The sequence below is a fragment of the Mytilus edulis genome, chromosome 1 (genome assembly GCF_963676685.1).
Source record: "Mytilus edulis chromosome 1, xbMytEdul2.2, whole genome shotgun sequence".
Lineage (NCBI taxonomy): Eukaryota > Metazoa > Mollusca > Bivalvia > Mytilida > Mytilidae > Mytilus > Mytilus edulis.
In genome coordinates this window covers 16,852,560-16,876,491 of record NC_092344.1, presented here as the reverse complement: position 1 = coordinate 16,876,491, position 23,932 = coordinate 16,852,560, and the positions used below count along the sequence as shown (strand labels likewise).

The 23,932-nt window shown below is 32.1% G+C and overlaps 1 protein-coding gene across 2 annotated transcripts; it reads left to right on the top strand.

The window, feature by feature from the left end:
• Nucleotides 1-976: 976 nt before the first annotated feature.
• On the top strand, nt 977-22,804 carry LOC139525184 (uncharacterized). Of its 2 annotated transcripts, XM_071320376.1 has the most exons (16): nt 977-1,114; nt 3,686-3,851; nt 4,472-4,613; nt 6,214-6,380; nt 7,682-7,833; nt 8,591-8,650; nt 10,740-10,887; nt 12,115-12,191; nt 12,559-12,787; nt 15,726-15,883; nt 16,701-16,890; nt 17,981-18,133; nt 19,232-19,396; nt 20,392-20,482; nt 21,297-21,357; nt 22,119-22,804. In XM_071320376.1, the coding sequence occupies exons 2-16, from the start codon at nt 3,743-3,745 to the stop codon at nt 22,671-22,673; spliced, it is 2,457 nt and encodes an 818-aa protein (XP_071176477.1). In that variant the 5' UTR covers nt 977-1,114; nt 3,686-3,742; the 3' UTR covers nt 22,674-22,804. The 2 variants fall into 2 exon arrangements, with proteins under 2 accessions (XP_071176477.1, XP_071176483.1); XM_071320382.1 differs by lacking the exon at nt 8,591-8,650.
• Nucleotides 22,805-23,932: the final 1,128 nt, after the last annotated feature.

Sequence of the window (23,932 nt, the reverse complement as noted above, 5' to 3'; positions counted from 1 at the left end):
GTAGAAAATGATGGATTTGACCTGGTTTTATAGCAATCAGGAGGTGTAGAGTTGAGGTAGTCAGCATTGAAATATTGCCACACGTTCTTATAGTTAATTAAAATTGGTGTCATTTGTGGTATAGGAATAAAATATGATAGGAAATGATATCAGCGTCGAGGAAAAAGTGTTGATAACATTCATTACATATATAAATTCACCGAGCCGCAGAGGGATTAGATATACAGGATACACCGTCAATTTTGTCATTGCAACCAAAATGTACCGCAGTTGCCAGTTAAAGAATAAAGTATGATAGGCATCTTGTAAACGGAGAGGTGTTGCAAGGCGAGGGTATATGTAATATATACAGAAAGGATCAAATACCAAAACTGATTTAAATGTTTATAAACAATCATGACAATGTCATTTGTATTGTCGTTAACGTCTGATCTGCTGTCACACACTTTTTGTTTAGTGATCTTTAGTCTGACTTTCTTTTCAAGGACATGATAGAGGGAGGGTAGGAGGGGTCCTGATCCCGAAATCCCGGGCTTTAAAACACAATATCCCGAAATCCCGGGCTTAAAAACACGAAATCCCGAGGTCCCGAAATTAAAAAAAAAGAATTCCCGGATCCCGAAAGCGTCAATCCCGAAATCCCGAGCTTAAAAACAACCGATCCCGGAGTCCCAATAAAGGTCCTATCCCCCCTCATGATAATACACAACCTCAAATGCTGCACTCTAATTAGTAAAGAAATTTGAGATTATCGAAACTTACAGGTGAACGACCAGAGAGAAGGAACACTGCATTATGATCTTCAGAAATAATTGTTTTAATAAATACTTGTATTGCAAAGATGTTTTTCTTTACAAGTAAACAATCATTAAACAATACAGGTCGTTGTTTCGGTCCACGTGCAATATTAAATAGACAATAACACACTCTATTAGATAAAATCTGCCAACCCTGTACTGATTTTGAAAGAAATCAATTTTTTGGGGTTAGTTCTGTTTTAAACTAATACTAAGAAACTTCCTTTTGTGCATTTCTTTGAAAATAGCATAACTTGTGTACGCTTTTAAAGTAATGAATAGAACATTTTCTTGGAATACTTGTTCAACTATGAATGGTAAGTCAAAATTTCGAATGCATTTATTGATTGTTTAATCGGCGTTAATTTGTTTATTGAAAGGTTAATAAGATATACACACAAAAGGACATATGCATGTATGCATGTACAGATTTTGTGTCATGAATAGATACCCCATACGTTTTGTTTTTCTATTATGTGTATACGCAGATTATATATAACTCTGTGTTTAAGACAGACACAGCATGTGACAGTAGTAATCATTTATGAATATTTTATCTACTTTATTATCTTAAGCTTAACAACTCATCTGTTTACATGATATTATAGTAAGCTTTGCAACAAACATGTAGAAAAATAATTCTAATTAGTTTTGTAGGATACTGTCTATCATTTTAAAAGTCAGGAAATTCATATTTCACCAGTTTTACATTTTGTAGACTGATCAACTGTGGGTTCCTGTATCACTTAAAATACGCTTCTTTATCATGTTTATAAGTAACATTGATTTATCAAGTTTTCCTGCAAGTATTAAATACACTGAGCAAAAAAAAAACAAAAAAAAACGAATGAAATTGAAATCTTCTATACTACAAAATCAACATACCCTTTATAGATATATTTAGAAATAGACCAGATGCCAATATCTAACGAATGTGAAGAGAGTCTTAAAATTTTGTTATAGTCCTCCGACAAAATGAATTATATAGAGTGGGGTGCTCATTTTCGCCATATCTTTCCATGTTTTCCACAGTTTATGTTCAGGTCTATATGTTTTTGAAGTAAACTGATATTTCTACATGAAGATAACTTCAAATGCAAAATATTCTTAAGCTTGAAAACGTGTTTGTTTGAAAATAATCATCTGAAAAGTTAGATTAAAGGGTGTTTGAAATTGCCTGATGTTTTGTCAATGGGGGACACATGTTCGCCGTTTTTATACATCTATTTAAACCCAAATAACTGCAGCTTTAAACAATATTTTTCAAATCAATTTCATTATAGATGACAATAGCAGACATTTTAAAGGTGTACAGAACTGAAATTTAGGGCAATCAGTCAAAGATTTACAAAGAAATACTTCTTTGAAATCGTGTTATTCATTCCGAAAATTGGCCGAAAATCGTTATCCGTTTTTCGGTCCTTTGCGGTAAGTGCCGCAATTTTGTCGCAGTTTAAAATAAAATCATATTTGTTATAAAAATCTTAGTTACCGGCATATTTCTTCCATTTCAGCCATCTTTTGAAGTATTTACAACTCAAAATTATAAAACGGCGAAATTGTGTCCCAGGCGAATATGCGCACCCCACTCTAGTTAGACAAATAATATTGTTAGTCAAGGAGTGTGATAAGATGTCTGTAAATAACACGTTTGATTCTGTTTTCGAACAATAATACAGTTTCTATGTTTTTACATCTATAAGACACTGTTTTATATACTGAAGTGCGGTTTTAAAAGATAGGCGAAAGGTACCAAAGGGACATTCAAACAAATAAGTCGCAATACAATGGCACCCCCACCCCCCCCCCCCCCCCCCCCCCCCCCCCGAAATACCATCAAAGGACACACAGAAGTTGATATTAAAAAAAAACCATCAGAGAATGATCTCAGATGCTCTGGGTGAACAAGCGGAGCCTGCTCAACATTTGTCACCCTTCTTGTTGCTCATGTAGCTAAGTTCAATTCGGTAGGTCACAACCGATGAAATGACGACGGGATTGTAGCTACAACAATTGAAACACTTCCATCGCCATTTATGAAACTGAAGTCATAACGACCAAATAAATTGTGATGGCGTCCGTTTTTGAAGGCATGATTTGACCTTCACTATTTGAATTTCTTGGTTTTATAGCTTCTATGTAAGCAATAGCATTCTGTAGAATTTCGTACAAAGGCCTTTATGATCATGCATTATTTTTCGTTTGCAGTAATTGGGATTAATAAGTTCTCTGTCAATCTACAACTTTTTTGAATTTTTGGTCCTCAATGCTCTTCGGCTTTGTACTTGTTAGGCTTTATAACTTTTTTTTATCTGAGCGTTACTGATGAGTCTTATGTAAACAAAACGTGCATCTGGAGTATTAAATGATAAGCCTGGTACTTTTGATAACTATTTACACCACTGGTACGATGCTACTGCGGGTGGACGTTTCGTTCCCGAGGGTATCACCAGCCCAGTAGTCAGCACTTCGGTGTTCACAAGAATATCCATTATATAGTCATTTATATAAAGTTCCTCTTTACAAAAATATGAAGTTTTCAAAATGCTGAGGATTGTAGTTTCCAAGGCATATATTACCTTAGCCGCATTTGTCAAAACGTTTTGGAATTTGGGTCCTCAATGCTCTTAAATTTTGTACTTATTTGGCTTTATAACTGTTTTGATCTGAGAGTCACTGATTATAGTCTTATGCAGACGAAACGCGCGTCTGGCGTATTAGATTATAAGCCTGGTACCTTTGATAACTATTTGATACGTTTTAGACCTGGAGATAGAATCATATTGTTCAATCGGGAATTTTTATTTTTATTCTGAATCTTTAGAATATTAATTTTATTTGCCTTGTGGGTATAGACTTTGGATGTCACTGTTATATATTATTTTCAGTCTGTAGTTATTCTACACTTGCATGCAGAATGACTTCAAAGAAATTGTAAAGAAGCCATGCTATCAACCAAGTTAGTGGAACTACTGCCCTTTGTCTATCTTTGGACTTTAGTTAGCGGATATCATGAATTTAGTATACCCAAGGGATGTAAATACAAAAATACTAGTAAGTTATAGTAATAAATCAATTTATTTCATATCTATTGTGACATTTGTTTTGTTTTTGAACGTTTAAGAAATATAATTTGGGAGTGAAACAAAAGATGTCTGCTGTCTGTATACGCCTAATGCATATTAAGTGGAAGACTCTTTACAGTTCAATATATTAACGAGAACAATAATATCTAGGTGTAATATACAAAGTCAACCAATTGACTGAGACTAACAGACTATCAAATATATTTTGTTGTCTCTCTCCTTACAATGAAATTTAAATAATACCGCTTATAACTTGTATTCCTAGCCTTAATATATGATAACGAATTCCTTCATGTTTGAAGAGCATCAGCCACTAATTTGTGTTTTTTTTTTTGCATATTTATGTAATTTAATATTAAGTTATAGTATCAGCCGTCAATGGTCAATGGTAATAGAAAAGTATTTCCAATGCAAATGGTCCTAGGATAATATATTTGTATTTGTTTTAAAAGAAATACTTGAACCTCATACATTTTGTTCGTCCTATCAAAAGCATTTTGACTGTAAGCTATAAAACTTTGTAAGTTTTAGTTTCGGTGTTTCGCTTGAGTAATTTAAACTCCCAACAGTTATTTTTTCATTTTTTAGAATATCCGCTGTCTTCAGTTTCCTGGTCTTGCTTTGTTTTTAATTGGAATAAAATGTCATGCTGGTTTGACATAGAAAAAATATTCAACCGTGAAATACACCCCGGAGAAAGTTACAACATAACAGTGTCTTACCAAATAAAGTAAGTATTTTTAATAACCAATTGAAAGGAATGGAATGTAACACTGTTAGTATAAAAATTGTTTTATCGTATAAACTACATCTCATCTCAAAGTTTTACAAAATGAAAACAACATTTATAGATCTGATGAGTCAGAGGTGCTTTTATGAATTTACCTGAACTGTGAACGCGCAAAGCCGAATATTTAAAAGCCAAGGATCGAAACAGTGGAATAGTTATATGACCCAAAAGGACATACAAATAATAGCCAAATTCATCTGAGTTCAACGTCATCTGATTGAGTTGCATCACACCTGAGTTTCTTTATAGTTTTTAAAGTGATGGAAATGTTTGTTGACAGATGGATTTGGCTATTTTGTAAGGCCGTATTTGGGAATATAGCTCTACGACTATTTCAGTTCTTGTACATGCTTGGCTTTTAACTGGAATTAGTAACTTGTTGTTTTAATAACTTTTTATCAATCATGTGTGTTGAACTACTGAATACTGAGTTGAAGATACACTCTGCGACCGATGGTCCACTAGCAGCGGTATTGAATATGTTCTGTAAAAAATGTAGAAAAATAACATTAAGAAATTTCATGCGTTGGACGCGCTTTTCTGGATTCCCCTTCTAAGGAACGCGCTATAGCCGAATGTTTAAAAACCAAGGATATTCGGGAGCGTAGTAGTTGAAGAGTCATATACGCAAATATTTAATTAAATCATTGGAATTTATTTGTTTACACAATATACATCTAGGTTTTTTATTATTCGATGTAAACTCAGACCTTTCTTTCAATTATGAACGTTAGAAGTATGTGTTAGAGCAATCAAATATAATGGTAGAAAGAGAAAACTAAGTTTTTATTAGATTGAATCAGAATAAATTTTGTCATCACTTATTTCTGTATTTCCACCTGTATAGCAAAAAAAAAAAATTGTGTCCATAGTATCAACTAGGGGTAATTGAAATAAATTGTTGTCAAAATCATCCAACTTATCTTAGTATGATCAATTTCGACGAATGAAACAATACAGTACTGCATGAAAAATAGTAGTTTTTATTTTGAGACTATTACTATTTACAGTTGAGGTTTTTCTTCTAAGAGTTTCCATATTTATCATTGCTAGTGTGAATAATTTATCATACACCGTATTTGATGTATCACAGATACTTGTAGAATAATGTGTCGCATACCCTATATGAAACTTGTTCAGGTTAGCCTCCTTTGTCTTTACTACCGTAACGGTTTAGAAACTACCTAGATGTAATATCGAGAAAAAAAAATGTTTTGTTTTGTGATTTTTCTATCCTGTATACCAGTGCTCTTTTACATCCCTATATTAGTGAGTGAGTGTAGTGGTCAATTGAATTTAACTATGACCCTATACTCATTGATACACAGCCAAATTCCAAACACAATATATGTATCAATGAATTTGATAAAGGTTTTTAAAAACTCGTCAGACTCCTTTGCGCATAGACTCGATCAGTTTTCATCTATCAAGTATATATTCTGCAAGGTATGGAGGAACATAGGTTTGATATATTTTCTCTCGTCTATAAACAGCACTTATACCGATAAATAATGACACTTTTTTTCTTCTTTTATTACAGTTATATCTCCTTCCCCGCCTACTCTTATACCGAAGTATCACCCAGCGACAGATGTTTGCAGAAATTGAACTTCGCTGGTGATGTCGGTATCACGATTTTCACACTGAAGTTTTCTCATTCAAATGAATCAATGACAAGATTAATTCAATTTGACAACAAACAAGTTGGTTAGTATTTCCTGAATGTTTTTTACTACATAAACATAATCAATGTATGCAGACATGAAGTGAAGTTGCTATCAATTAATATGTTAAAGTCCAGATATTAATATGAGTACTCTATGGCTGGATGACGACTACTTTGAATACTTTAAATTATTGAATCACGAACAAAATATTTGAGAAAAAACTTTGTTTACCAGACTTGGAAAAAGACAGAACATAAATGAATGACATTAAAAACTATTCTTTATTCCCCAAATTCACTGAGTGACTTATTAAAATGATAAAAGAAAAAAAAATCGCACCTCATAATCAGTTCAGTAGTCAGTGCTTTGGTACTAGCATGAATTATGACAGATACATACTTATCTAAAATCCACCGTAAATACACCAAGAAATTATTAAAAGATAAGATTTCCAACCAACGCAGTCAAAGTTGACTGTCGATGATTTAGGCTATTATTCTAAGGTTCCCTTTGGTCAAATTGCTCCTTACGTTTCTATGTTAATATTTGGTAAAATACATCCCAAGAAGTGCCTCGGACGCATTTAATTCATAAAGTTTATTTTCATTTGCTTGCATTACCTATTAGCTTACTGCATTACTGATTTTTTTTTCTTTTATTCATTTAGCAATATCATGCATGTATAGAATCTTATTTTTGAATGTGTGTACTGTTTTTATGTTATTTCAACCTAATATAATTGCGTTATGTAGCCAATTTAAAATCCTTCTCTCAAACACACATGATATTTGCAAATAATGCACAATTGATTTTAAGTTAAACTTTTGACTTTGACTGAATCCTTCGAACTACCACCAGATATCAGACTGAGCGTATACACATCAAAGATTTGTATATTTGTACGTATGTTTAGACATGTTACCTATATTTTCTCCTCCATTAACTTATAGTCATACATGTCAATAATATTTGCTTTACTTCCATGAGTTTTAATTAATTTTCATTATACATAGTCAGTTTTTTTTCAACCTCGAAATACCAATACGACGAAAAGAAAAAAGAGTTTGAAGCTGTATAGTTCTCTTTCTTTGTATTCACAATTTTTTCAAGTAGGATATAGTAAAATCACCAAAAAATATTAAACTTCCGAGGAAAATTCAAAACGGAAAGTCCATAATTAATCAAATGGCAAAATGGATTTCTCAAACATATCAAACGAATGGACAACACCTGTCATTTTCGTATTGCTTTATAGCATTTGTATGACATTCACATTAAATTCCATTATATTGACAACGATGTGTGAACAAAACAAACACCTTGTGATATCTTTTTGTATAGTTAAACCAGAAAGAATTAAAGGTCTGCAGACATATCAAACAAAATCTAAAATTCATTTAAAGTGGAAATGTCCATCCACGCATGAGGGAATGGAATTTCGAATACGGTACAGATCAGAATATGCAAGAAACAACAATTTGAAGGAATGGGAGGTAACAGTTTAATTGTTATGTTAAGTGAATTTATTGTTAAGAAGAACTTATAGTAATGAAACAACACTACTGAATGATTATTCATGTTTTCATGCCTCTGATTTAAATTCTGATCTAGCAGTATTTGTTTCTTATATATATTTCAATATTGCAATGTAGTGAAACCACAGATTTTATATATAAAAAAAAGAAATAACCTGCTTGCATTTTATCCTCTTCCAGGTGATTATTTTGTGATCAAGCTTTTCTCAAAAATAATGATTATCGCTATTTTCCTTTGATCTTGCTGAATGATAATTTCCTTTCTCAGCGGAGTCGAAAGATATTAAAAATTATCGATAGAAACTAAGATGGCATGTGATGTTGTCAATGAAATTGACAACGTCGTCATCAGTAAAATAGTGATAAACAGATTATCATTGGTCTTATCAACTCGATTGATTTTCTCAAGGTCAAAGATATGAGGAATTAGACAGGCGGTCCTAGTTAGCTATTTAAAATGCCTAACATCTTGTTTATATTAAACTATTATCAGTTTTTTGCTATACTGACAAATTTGTGTCACTATTGGTCATCTGCTATGTACACTGGTCTATAGGGTGATTTGTGTTACTTAATGATCTACATTTAGTATAAAACTTATTTTCTTACAGACTTCGAACTACATGTCTTGATTAGTTTTCGACTACAGATTTCATATAAAAAATCATCTATACGTTGGTAGCTTTAAATATTTTTTCCTTAACTTTATTTTCAGGAAAGAAAATACATATGGATTATGAGTTATTCAGACTATATATTTCATTTTTATAACTACGTAAGAAATGCACAATTTGAGTCGGTGTACCTGATATATATTTCTTATTATCACTAACACCTGTCTAAAATATGACATAATTTAAGAAATCAGGTTAAAAGGAAATATTTTTAGATTGATTAAATAAACGAAAGAAAGACAAACAAATTTATTTATTTATAATAGTACTTTTCTAGAGAAAGGACTATACAAGATAAGGACTGTTTAATGATAATATATCAAATTGATAAAAACGGATTGATTTTGATGCTATTCAATTACCTAAAATTAGGACAATTTCTATTGGCTTGATATATTGTCAATAGAATCTAAAAATATCACTGAATCGTGAAGTGATAATAAGAAAACAAGCACATGTCATTCAGCCTTCTACTTTAGTAGATACGTCGATGTCGGTAGCTTACTGGGTAACAGACCCTATAATTTAACATCTGCTTACTCACTGGTTAGGCAAACATTTGTAATGGCATTTTAACATAGTACTGCTGAATAAGTAAAGAACCTGTTTCACAGAATAATAAAAAGGATTATCATACAGAAAGGAACACAGCATACCACATCTTCTTTTTTATATATAAAGAATAACATGCAAGTGAAAAATATGTATATTCGGTATCAAATTTAAGTGCTTTTCAATTGAACTTTACCTTACTTTATTTATTTTTATACGCTTGTAATGAATAACATCTTACAAAGGTTTTAATATTCGACACCCTGAATAAAACAATCAACAATTTTTTATTGACCTCTGTCCAGACAACATAAACATTTAGTAGTAAAAGCATTCATAATTCAAGTCATCGAGTTACAGATTGAAGGAAAGGTTGAGTCCATGAATATCAAGAAAAATTACTGTGCTTTTAGCTTAAATAATCCAAACAAATGTGCAAATCAATGTTTGTCATTTTCACCTCGAATACCAGACTCATTGAGTTTACATGACATAAACATGTTGTTATTGTTCTTGATAGTATGTGAGAGCTTATATATGATCGAATGATGATTTGAACCAAAGTCTTGATAAATGATTAAAAACGTCAATGAAAATGCATTTTTTAGGATCATTAAATAAGACAATGTCAGTATCTGCATTGAAATAAAAGAAGTCTTGTTTTGTCAACACATACCATTGGTTATGTTCACAGTAGGGTCAACGGTAGCTTACTTAATAACAAACCATATAATTTAACAGCACAATTACGCACTGGCTATGCCATCATTGGTACTAGTAAATTCACAAAATAGTGCCGAATAAGTCAAATAAAAGTTTCTTAAATAAAAATATAAATGTCAATATATCTTTTGTAGTTAGTCAATCTATGTCAACATATAATATTTCACAAACATAGTAATGTCTTAAATTCTTGACCATTAAACTTACGTTTTGCATTTGTTTGAAAAACTACTTGAAATATTTTCCTAGTCGTAAATTTCACATTCACTAATGATCTCTCAATTGTAGGATTTTAAGCTGAAGAAATAAATACACGTTTATTTTTAAAAAAAAATCATTCAAGACTCATTATGAAAACATGTTAACATTAACATTCTGCGGGACTATTAAATAATAAAATAATAAAGCAACACGACGGGTGCCACATGAGGAGCAGGACCTGCTTACCCTTCCGGAGCACCTGAGATCACCCCAGGTTTTTGGTGGAGTTCGTCTTGCTTAGTCTTTAGTTTTCTATGTTTTGTCTTCTGTACTATTATTTGTCTGTTTGTTTTCTTAATTTTTAGCCATGGCGTTGCCAGTTTATTTTCTATCTATGAGTTTGACTCTCCCTCTGGTATCTTTCGTCCCTCTTTTAAATGTAATATTATTTTGCCTTTTTTTAAGTCGGTATTTGAACCCTTTCATGTAATAAAATAACTTCAAATGTGAGAAATAAGCATGTCAGACCGATAACCGTAAATGGCGTCAGACAATGTTCGGTAAAAATTTCTCAATGTTTGCATCTGGATATTAACTTGATGTTAAGAAATTTCAGCTATGAGCTTTGATCACAAATGTACTCTTTAGATACATACATTAGCAGCAACAAAGTACTTTAAGATGTAATAATCAAATGTAACAAATTTATTTTAGTCTTTACCATCCAACTGTAGCGTTACCTTGACCAATTTGACATCCTTTACGTCATATGATTTAGCAATTGATGTTATTCCAAGAAATGGGAACCGATCTGGATTCTGGAGTGATGCTTTCAACATTGCAGTTACTACAGATGATGACAGTTAGTAGCCAAGTTAACGATTTACATAAGCGATGCATTGACTTAAAAAGGGTATATGAGGGTAAATAAAGTTCAAATTGTTTTAGTGGGAACTGATGAACCACGAATTCAAATTTTCAACGAATTACATATGTTCAATAGGGTTTGTATACAGAGATTGGTAAAACCACGAAATCAAATATCTACAAATATGCAAGTTTTCAAGGGTCCATCAAAATTGATACCCACGAAAGTAAATGAATCCACAGTAATAAAATGCTTTGAATATCATACACAGTTTTAATGAGTTTAATGGTAAACGTTACGTTAATAGATTTAAGTATTAGCTTAACGTATGAGTTCTGCCTCCGCCTTCCAAGCTTCTAAGCTGCTATGGTCTTAATTGGATATTATAATGAGTTCATATTCGCATGGCGGGTTGTGCAAACTAAGCATGAAATGCCTTTCCGGTCTTGTTCTTTTTGGAATTCGTGCGATTTCTACTAGTTTGTTGGTTCTCTTAACTTTATAAACCGATGAATGAGATCTCAATATTACTGTAACCTATATTTACTATGAAAAGGTCGGTATTTTATTCGCACATTTTAGTACCACCAACTCAATATTGCCTAAAACAATACGAATACAGAATGAAGACATAAAGATCTACTTCAAACAAACTCACCATATAAACCATTCTTAAGACTGTGAACGCCAGATACGTGTTGACGCTCGAAAAAAATAAATAAATTAAAAGACCAAAAATTTGAAAAAGACCCTAAATTCTGGCGTACTAAATCATAATCTCGGTACCTTTCTTTGCTATTTCTAAAGGTTATGCCGAATTCAGCTGAGTTGCTTAAATTATTCTGAGCCAATGGTTTTAGTTCTAGAGTATTGTCTTTCAAAATTACGTCTGTACAATTCAATGCATATGCCTAACATCACCCTGTCAACATACCTGACTCAGTTCTTTTAAAGTTCATGCGATTCTATCATTATTTGTTTGTTAACTTGATTTTTATCATCAAAATCTTTTGATGGGATTTGAATTCTCCGCTAAACTGTAGGTAAATTCATCTTATCCAATTGATTTCAACTCTGAACTCTACTATAGTAGTTAATTTCCTATTTCCAAATTCTGGAAAGAAATTATTTCCATCGAATTTTTTAAATATGTATATTGAATGAAACATTACTTGTTATAAAGTTGTACAATATTAATAGAATATTTATTATATCATTTAGTTCCACAGGCAGTTCCCGAATTTTATCCTGGATATTTCTCAAGTGTCAACGAATCGTGTGTAAAGATATACTGGAAAGTGAGTGGTTAATGAACTGCATATTCAAATGACATATAATGACATTGCCAAGAGTTCCCAAAAATACAGAAATATCCATTTATAGAAAAAAAAATATTAAAAAAAACCGATTTGGCATCAGTGCCATATATAGCATACATTGGTTTAGAAAAAGAAAACATGGATATATAAATCATGAAATATGTTTGGTTAATTTTTTCTGCATTTTGATTTTGATCCTAGTTTTGAATTTGAGAAACTTCTTGCAGATAAACTTATTGCATTATCTACAGAATAAACGTCTCAATCATATTTTAAAATTGAATTTTATTATTGCATTATCTACTTTATAAACGTTACATTTCAAAATTGCATTACATTATTTCAGCCTATTTCTCGCGTGAAGAGATGTGGGAATATAACTAACTATCGGGTGACAATTATAACGTTAAATGATAAAGAGAGCAACAAGGAAATACTAATCCCACCCACAAAAGTATCTTTAGACACTATGATTGATCCTAATGAAGTCAGTCGGATAGAATTAACACAGATGAATAGAAGAGGTTATCCCAAAGTCCCTGATGCTCATATCTTTGTTTTTCCTGATAACTCTCGTAAGTATTTATTCCAATAAGAAATAACTATGATACTGACATTGTGTTCTTACTCATTTTAATTTTTTCGTAGATGCATTTTTACACCACTGGGTTGATGCCACTGCTGGTGGACGTTTCTTCCCCGAGGGTATCACCAGCCGAGTAGTCAGCACTTAGGTGTTGACATGAATATCAATTATAAGGTCATTTTTATAAATTTCCTGTTTACGAAACTTTGAATTATTCGAAAAACTAAGGGTTTTCTTATCCCAGGAGAAGATTACCTAAGCCGTATTTGGCACACTGTTTTTTTTTTAGAATTTTAGGTCATCAATGCTCTTCAACTTTGTACTTGTTTGGTTTTTTAACCGTTTTGATATGAGCGTCACTGATGAGTCTTATGTAGACGAAACGCGCCAGACGCGTATTAAATTATAATCCTGGTACCTTTGATATCTATTTTACAAGTTTTTCCCCTGTTTAGGTGTCATATATCCAGGAGGGCGCATTAATATCTATTGCGGGTTCATCTATATTTTCAAACAGCTGTAGCATTATGTAGGATGCTTTTTAATAGTTGGAAGAAATTTAAAACCGATATTGCTTATATTCTTGTTTAGTTTACTACCCTGCTGTAAATATGCATTGCATTGTAAAACCGAAAGGCACATTTGATAAATCTTGTTCCGAATAACCTTTCTCAAGAATGCTCATACCAAATACATCGAAAGCCAAGTATGTGTTACTTCATTAAGAATGAGTCAAAATCAACTAAATGGATATTCAACCTCATAAGTTGACGACAAACTGACAAGACCATATAGCACAAATCGAAAAGTGACCAAAAGAATGACAATAATACACAAAACACAAAAACGAAAACTTATGACTGAGAAAACCGAATCCCAACAAAAACAACTCAGGAAAAATGCAGGTACTCAGGAAGGGTAAACAGATCCTGATTCTTGATTCCACATCCCTTCGTGTTGCACATGTGAGTTCAAACTGACTTAGTGATAAGTAAAATTCGATTATGTCGAAATCGAAGAAAGAAAGAAGTGATTCCTTCACGCGTGAAGTGTTGTATGAACCCTTTATATGAAACTGCATGACGAAGGGGCATCTTTTTTTTTACAACACCTCTATAGTATACCCAAAGTAATCTTGATGTACATCTCTCAAGATAAACTGTATATTATTAAAGATGTATGATAAACTTAACATATGTAAAGATGAATATAATCTGCATACTTTTCGAGATGCATATAGACTGAACAATGGTTGATTTCAAGATGATTCGTATAAAAATATCGTTGAAATTGGAAATCTTTTCTCCGTGAGTTTTTGAAAGCTGTATAAGTAAAATCAGAATGTACAAATAATCTCATAATACATACAAAATTACAGAAAAATGACACATATATATATGTATACAACTCGTCTAAACATCAACACAACAATGTTAGATCTGTAAATAAAGGCAACAGTAGTATACCGCTGTTCAAAACTCATAAATCCATGGACAAAAATCAAAATCGGTGTAACAAACTAAAACCGACGGAAACGCATTAAATATAAGAGAACAACGACATAACACTAAAATGTTTTCTTCTATGGTCGGGTTGTTGTCTCTTTGGCACATTCCCCATTTCCATTCTCAATTTTATATATGTAACGTTTACGACGCAATATGGGATAGAGGACACATCTACAGGAGGCTCGACATTGATTTGATGCGTCAGGATTTCTCAAAAAGTAAAACGGAAAAGGCCTGGTACTTTTGATAACTATTTACACCACTGGGTCGATGGTGGACGTTTCGTCCCCGAGGGTATCACCAGCCCAGTAGTCAGCACTTTGGTGTTGACATGAATATCAATTATATGGTCATTTTTATAAATTTTCTGTTTACAAAACTTTGAATTTTTCGAAAAACTAAGGATTTTCTTACCCCAGGAGTAGATTACCTTAGCCGTATTTGGCACAACTTTTTGGAATTTTGGGTCCTCAATGCTCTTCAACTTTGTATTTATTTGACTTTTTTTTTAACTATTTTGATCTGAGCGTCACTGATGAGTCTTATGTAGACGAAACGCGCGTCTGGCGTATAAAATTATAATCCTGGTACTTTTGATAACTACTTACAGATAATAGTTAGCGTTTACTTCACACACAAAAAAAAACACGATGGTCTCGAATTAAATGCTATATTTCTAGACCATTGATACTTGACATGTTTTTATATTCTAGCATATTTTGATAATAATTATGAATATAAAAAAGAAGATGTGGTATGAGACAACTGTCCACAAGAGACCAAAATGGCACAGACATTAACAACTATAGGTCACCGTACCGCCTTCAACAATGAGCAAAGCGCATACCGCATAGTCAGCTATAAAAGGCCACGATATGACAATGTAAAACAATTAATTCAAACGAAAAATCTAACGGCCTTATTTATATAAAAAAAAAAGAACGAAAAACAAAATAAACAAACGACAACCACTGAATTACAGGCTCCTGACTTGGGACAGGCAAATACATGAATAATGTGGCAGGGTTAAACATGTTAGCGGGAACCCAACCCTCCCCTAACCTGGGACAGTGGTATAACAGTACAACATAAGAACGAACTATAAAAATCAGTTGAAGCCAGTATTGATGTAAATTGATATAAATAAATATGAGAGTCAATGATGGAAAAGGCTAAAACAAAATTGAACTCCTGAGAAAATTCATATCAAAAAGTCCCGTATCAAATGGAAAAATCAAGAGCTCAAACACATCAAATTAATGGAAAACAAGTGTATTAATCCTGACTTAGTACAAGCATTTTCTAATGTCTACTAAAATCTGGGTTTAAAGTCAGTTTAACATCCCATTTGTATGACAATTGCATACAAATGTCTATATGTTGATTACAATGTGTTAATCAATATCATTTCTTTTGAAGGTCCACCATTACCTACACAATTTAAGGTAGAAACGCTGAACAACAGTTTGGTTTTATTAACTTGGAAAATATCACCTGAAACTGATAACAGTTCGTTCAAAGAATTGTCCAGCGTGACTGTAGTATGGTGTAAAGGAACTTTACCAAACATTTGTTTTGTGAGTTTTTGTGTATATTCACTTAGGAAAAACATATTTGTATATTGTTATTTCTTAAACAAGTGTTATATTTATGCCTGATCAGATGAGCTGCGTCTTCAATATTGTTTTATTTAACATAAATGTAATAGGTGACTCTCCAATGGTGAGAGTTTGAGCTCTGACACGCAAGTGTTAATCCATATAAAACACTAATAAAATTGCCTGAAATTCTAAAGGAGTAAGACCAGGTGTCACCACTTGAGAGTGTACGTTTCTGTTGCTATACATGCATCGTAAGTTATGCGAATCCAAACTCAGTAAAAATTTCACAATCTGGTACATGAGGACACAATCGGTTAATTTAAAAATCAGACTATTCTGACATCTTAAGATCTAAGATACGCAAAAAATATTGTCGCTAGTGAGTTGTGTTACAGATAATATCATATCGTTTAACCAATTCGTGGTGGTGACCATAAAAACTGATTAAGTTTCGATTTCAGTCGTTTAACCCTTATAAGCTTGATGAAAAGCAAGAATATGTGGTCATTGTCTAGGTCTTGATAAGCCATATTGTTTCATGTAGATTTCGTTTATCTAGCTATGTTAAACGTCTTATTTGTTTAACACATTTACTTTTTTCGTGGTCTTGTATGACTTTCCTGAAAACAAGTAATGTGCGTCTTCATTAGAGACCGAACTGTGATTTTTCGAATTGTGGATATTTACCTTTCCAGTTGTTAGTGTATTTCGCAGCTTTCACACATACGCTCGTGATTATGTCTTCCATATTATGTAAATACTTATACAGTTTATATGTTATTTGTATTTTCAGGAACCACTGGAGTCCAGGATTTTCCCATTGCATATTGAAAGCATGAATACGTCTACTGTTATATCATTAGGCATAGGGAATTATTCTGATTACATGTACGGACTGTCTCTAGGAGCAGAAACAATAGAGGGACTGTTAATAAGCAGTGGGATACACTGGTACGAGGACTGTGTTTATCACATTAATGGAGGTATATAGTTACGTTTATTTATTTTCTAGATGACTGTCATAACATCTACATTATTACATTTGCCAATGAAGGTTGGTTGGACATTGAATCGTTCCGTGGTTAATCGTAGATGTATAAATAATGTTAAAAATGGAGATTTGGATAATGAGATTCTTTTTTTTATAGTATGCATTATTTGTCGTCGTTGTAAATGGTGAATGCGTGTTATTAACTTGCACTTGAACCTACAACTTCACTTGAAAAGCAACGTGTTCATATAGACCGAAAAGGAAATATTGCGCAGTATGTCTTCTACATAGAGAAAACTATCAATATACGGCACACTAAGCGCCTACTCGTATTTATGCTTTAAATAGCAAAATACTGGATTAATTGAGGATCATTTCAGAATGTATTTGATTGAATGAGCAATTACTTGTGATAACAATGTTAATGTAATAATATGCAGTATTACAGGAATCTGTATTTGTGGAAATGTTACTTAATCAAGAGTCCCCTACAGTTGTTTTTGACATTTTCGTCAGGTCTCCTTCAGTATTGTGTTCTTTAAAAACTTGTGATATGATTTGCATACATACATCTGTAAAAAACAAATAGGTTACAGTAGGTCATTGATGGCAGACACCTGTAAATCTTTTTTTGGAATATACCTATCAAGTGGTTTCAACAAAGGTAAAACACATATTCATGAAATCGGTCAATCGATTCTAGAAAACAAATGTGCTATAGATATGTAAATGTCCGTACTAGCTTTAACTCCCATTTGTTTTACTATAAAACATTTGGTATGATTGCCAATGAGACAACTATTCACAAGACACCAACGTTTTTTTTTACTATAAAAGACTTGGTATGATTGCCAATGAGACAACTATTCACAAGACACCAATGCTTTTTTTTTACTATAAAAGATTTAGTATGATTGTCAATGAGACAACTATTCACAAGACAACAATGCAAATGACTATATATAATTGTATAATTTAATTATGTTAGCATTCTACAACACAAAACGTTAGGACTATTGCGAGAATCTCAGTAATAGATAAAAACATATTCGATGATTTAGATATTAATGTATTTGTAACAGAACCCCCAATTGGACCAGTAATTGAAAGAAAATTACCATACAACTATAACGCTGTGTTAGTTCAGTGGAAACCATATACTTGTCAACAAAGTGGAGGAGTTTTTGGGTCCTTCCTAATTCGATTTTGTGAAACAATGAGAAAAGTCTGTAAAGGTAAGGACACATCTTAAGTTATATCTTCAATACGAATCAGAGAAAACTAATTTTGATTACTATAATGTAGACTATATTTTTTCGAATTACGGTAACATAGCAAGTTCAAATTTCGAAAGCTATCAATGGAATTCATAGTAGAGTTAATCTACACTTAAAACCATCATTGCATCTTTTATACTGATTGATGTTCATATCTATCTGTTGTTCATTTGTCTGTGTCATCTTTTGTGGTCTACCAACTTTACCCGTTTTCAAAATAAACTTGAAAAGAGATAGAAATCGTTTCAAGAAAAAGACAATAGGCAGGAGAGATGGTCTTGAATCAAAGCAATAAATTTACAGTAAAAAAGTTAAACCTTCAATTATGTTGTAATTAAGTTCAATTGTAAATTTTAATAATACTGCAGTTAGTTTAAATACAAGACCGTTCATAATAATTCTCCTCAAAGCTTACCCTTCCGGAGCACCTGAGATCACCCCTGGTTTTTGGTGGGGTTCGTGTTGTTTATTCTTTAGTTTTCTATGTTGTGTCATGTGTACTATTGTTTTTCTGTTTGTCTTTTTCATTTTTAGCCATGGCGTTGTCAGTTTGTTTTAGATTTATGAGTTTGACTGTCCCTTTGGTATCTTTCGTCCCTCTTTTAAGTATACAAAACACATACGTATGGCACATATATCAGCACAAATAATCCGTTTTTTCTGGAATATGTTTCACCAGATACGTTGAGCAGACAAACCATTCGAAAAGTAGCAAACTGCAAAAGTTATTAAAATAACTTCAATTTATAAACAAAATTATTATATTCAAAATCGTGCCAACAAAGAATAAATGGCTATATGGGCACTTTTTAATATGCAACACCCAGTGCTAAATTTTCTAATAGAGAGATTAAAGGGGGTAATGTGATGCTATATTACCAAAACGCTCATCATCACGATGTTATCTTTTTCACATTTTATGGAAATCATCAATCAATCGTGAAAATAGTGTCAAAAATCTATCTAATCAAAGCGTTGAAAATGCACTTTGAAAATACTTGGACACTTCACAATAAATTGATAAAACGTATAACGAATTTAATTTTACTCTGACAGGACATTACCAAACTAGAAATGCATCAATCGATAAGCATTTTTATGTTTTGTCGAACTTGCGCAACGGACATCGTTACAGTATCCAGGTTGGAACGAAACACAAATTTGAGGAAACCAATGGTCCGTGGAGTGAACCTGTTTACTATGATGTTCCGGAAGTTCAAGGTAATAGTTTATGCTGATCAAATATATTAATGAATTAGAATGAAATTCAAAACAGTGTGGCTATGGCCATTGATTGACACATTAAATTCATCCATTGACTGTGACAATTTACGTGAACGTTTGTCTGTAACGACCACTGTTCACGACGTACCTACGATAGACATTTAAACTGTGGGGTCACCAAATGTTTCTTAACGCCTTTAATTATAAAATAATTCGAAAAATTAATCAGGAATAACCTTTATGATTTGATTTATATAATTGATATAAATCAAAACATCGTGTTATTTCTCATTAATTTTTCGAATTACTTTATTAAGGTGTTGAGAACCTTTGGTGACCCCATAGTTTAAGTGTCTTTAAAAAGTACATAGTGAGCAGTGGTCGTTACATACAAACGTTCACCTAAATTGTCCCAGTCAATGGATGATTTTAATGTGTCAATCAATGGCCACAGCCACACTGTTTTGAATTTCATTCTATAAACTAGTAGAGTGAATCTATTAAGATTTGGGTCCCGGTTTTGGTGGTGTTGTGCATACATTTATATTCATGTCATGAATAATTGGTCTCCTACTTTTGTATGCATTCAAAATGTTTATCACACAGATAATCACACATTGCATTGATGAAGTACTTCAAATAAGATTAAAAAAAAAGGAACTTCTGAAAAGTTTTTATCGTTTCATTATATTTTCCTTTTGTTTAAAGACGCATACAATTCGAAGGCAATTTGTTAATTATGTCAATGTATGAAAGTCAAGTCATGACGAGTGTATCACTTCCTCCGTAGTCTGTGTTGACATGAATTATAATTGTTATGTCAAAACATCGGAATGTTGGTACACCAATGCTCCTCGATTTCGCACTTGATTTATATGAAACTCTTTTTTTCGAAGTATAAAATTGAAAACATATTCCAGAATGCATTAGATATAGCAACGACTAATTGATTGTAATGATCATTTATTTCAAGATTAATGTTTTTATTTCAGGTTCCCAAAACATTGTAATTGTAGGTAGCTCAGCGACAGCTGGCGTTGTTGCTTTCGTCATTTTAATTACTATTGGAGTGAGATTATTAAGGTAACTTTAAGCTAGGAACTGTGTGTTATTTCGTATTCACTATATACCGCACATGCACTTGATTTCCTAAAACACTAGTTAATTGAAACGAAATCAAACAACAAATAAGACATTGGTACCTCAATGCTCTTCAACTTTACATTTGATTTATCCGACATAAGCGGTATTGGATATAACCATGATAACAGATTGTGTTGTTTAAAATTGTATTTAACCCTATAGATGTATTTCCGTTATTTGCCTGTGGATTAGTGTCATAGACCCAAATGTCCTTTATTTATATGAATATGACAGGAACAAGACTATTAACGTAGACTGAGTGAATAAATATATTTCTCCTAGATTTTTAAATGCGTGTGCTATACATCTAATATGAGGTCGGTTTTTATCATGTTGTTATTAGTTGATGTTTGTCTTTGTACTTTTTTAAGTTGACTATTTAGGAAATTATATTGCTTTCTTTGTTGTTTATATTTAAAAAAAAAACCATTTGACGTCGACTATGAGGTATGTTGATTTACGCAAATACCTTCCGTTTTATTGTACCTCGACTGACATTTTGGTGAAAAATATGGTAAATTGCAATTAGTAAAATTGAGAAAGGAAATGGTGAATATGTCAAAGTAGCACTACATGCATTTTTGTTTAACGTTTGATTTTAGCTTCTTATTTCTCTTGCATTACATTAACTCCAAATAATCCCCAAATGAAATACAAATTCGAAACTTTGAAAGTCTTGTGACGTTTTGGATGTATCAATATAATTCATGAACATTTTGATAAACGGTTGACCGATTTTTTATGTTATTTTCAGACATAAATGTAAGAAGGTCGACGAAGAGACCAAAATTAGTTATACTGTTCCAATTAAAAAGGTAACCTATTTACATTATTACTCCTATGTTATGCATCAAACCAAGGCTTAGCCAAACTGGATTGGAAAGAAATTGATTACACATCTCTCTGAAATGAGTTTTGTTTTAAGTGACGTGATATATACTGGAGGAGAATGAAAATTAATCAATCAAAGAGAAACCAACAACACCATGGTACAAGAAAAAATATATATAAAAAAACCAAAGAAAAGACAAACAACAGTCTACAAGAAAACTAATGACTGACTTAACGACACGAACTCCTCTTTAAAATGGTGTGTAAAGCGATCCTGCTCCACATGCCGCGTTGATGATTGAAAGCATTACAGATATCTTATACAGCATAAAAGATATAGTATAACGTTTTTATTTGATATCAGATAAACATGTTTTCATATCAGTTATCTTATATAATTTATAACATATCACATTTATTTTATAAAAAATGTTAGAAAATTTATAGTTTATAAGATATCTCACCGTGATAATTTATAAGATATATTATAAAGATCGAAACTATATGAGATATCTTATAAAGGAAATTGCGGGATATATCTTGTAAAGGTAATTATAGGAGATATCTTGTAAAGGTAATTATAGGAGATATCTTGTAAAGGTAATTATAGGAGATATCTTATAACGGTCATATGTTTATAATGAATGGTTGTCTTCAATTTGTTGTCATTCATTTTGTTTTGTCATAATATTTTTGTTTTGTCATAATATTTTTTTTTGTCATAATATTTTTGTTTTACTTTTAGACAACAAATACGACCGAATATGAGTGTTTGCTGGGGAAAAAGAAAACGTTTGGTGGTGACAGTGGTTTTGATGGGTCGGGTGAATTACGATATAACGATACAGATGATTCTAATGTTACAAGACTACATAGACTTAATAGCCATGATGCAAGTTCGGTGTTAGACGGACTCGTGATAGATCAATTCAAAGAGCAGACATCTGAGCACAATAACACTTCACATAACGTTCCTATTGATAGTGATATGAATGACGGTACCTACAGAGAGTTTATAATGCATAGCTCTGATGACGATTCTGATACGTCATCTGCAGAAACAGACGGTGAGATATCTGAAGTGTCGTGTGACGGACAGCAAATACAGCATGAAGTAGAAAACATTCCAGACATTTTACTTCCTCATTCACCCTTAAATGAAAGATCGAGTTTGGAAGAGACAAGTTTAACTATCGATTCATATTGCAAAGGTTACCAGAACACGGATGACGATGAACGAATCGAACCTGTCGTAAGAACAGTAATTAACAGGATAGCCACTGAGGAATTCATACAATAGAATGAAAGAAACAAAAGGAGCATAAAGTTCAATGGAAATAATGTAAAAATTCTTGCAAACGAGTTATCTCCCCTTATCAAAACTAATTGAATTCCATATTGTCTATCGAGTTTTATTAATGTGCAGAGAAATTGACATTTTCTGTAAACAACAAATATAACATTCCCATAAAAAAAACGTCAACCAAATATTAATGGGGGTTTGTGATATGACATCAGTTTTTTTAAGCTATTTCACGCTTTTCAGTTTTCGGATGTTCAGGCAGCGGAGATATTTAAGATTTTAATGAAACTTTTCATTTTATACACCTGTATATATTTATTTTTTTCAAAACGACAGATCTTTCTTTTGAAGAATCAACTAGGAATTTATCAACTTTCAATGCAGTTTGCTTCGATGCAGATGATAATGAAGTGTTTAAGAGACATTATTTGAGATGAATTTAATAATACAAAAGTCTTCATGCTACTTTCAAAACAAGCATGAATCCACATATTCATGTGTAGGATTTTGAAAATCTTATTTTATTCACACATAAAATATTGGAAATAATACTTTGACTCATGAATATATACATACATATGTCATGATTTCGTACTCAGTTCGTGTCAGTTCTTAACACATCTACATATACCTTTTACTCTATCAAATGATTAATTGATCAAATATTTTTAATTCCTATATAATAACAGCCACTTACTAGTATATGATTTGGGAGGGGGTTATACTATTTAATTCTGACTAGGTTATATAAAATGTATTGCTATTACATTCGTTAAAAAATTCTGAAAAACTTATCTTCTTCTCTGCGAAGTAAAAATGTACTAAAAAAAACCAACATAAAACCATAGCTTCTCCCTTTCATACGCATGATTCAATAATTTCCTCACAAAGTGATGTGTATTTTTACAATTCCGTAACAATTCATTTCGCGCCTTGCTTTATGCTGCTATGTGATATATCTATTGTAACTGGATACTAATTGTTAAAGTTTATATCCAGACTAGATCAATTGTTTAGCCTGGTACCTCTGATAACTATTAGTAAGTGATATTTATTTCACATTACAAAGAGTCAAAGGGCTTATTAAAATCTGCATGCTTCAGAAAATAATATCCCACTTAAGTGTGGCCGGTAGAATATGATGCAAATCTTTGCAGAAAATAATATTTGTTGTCGGTATAAAAGTCAGCTAATGCATATTGTAATGGTTTTCTTGTCGTATAACCAACCGTTGGGTCTCAGGATTGCCCAAAGAA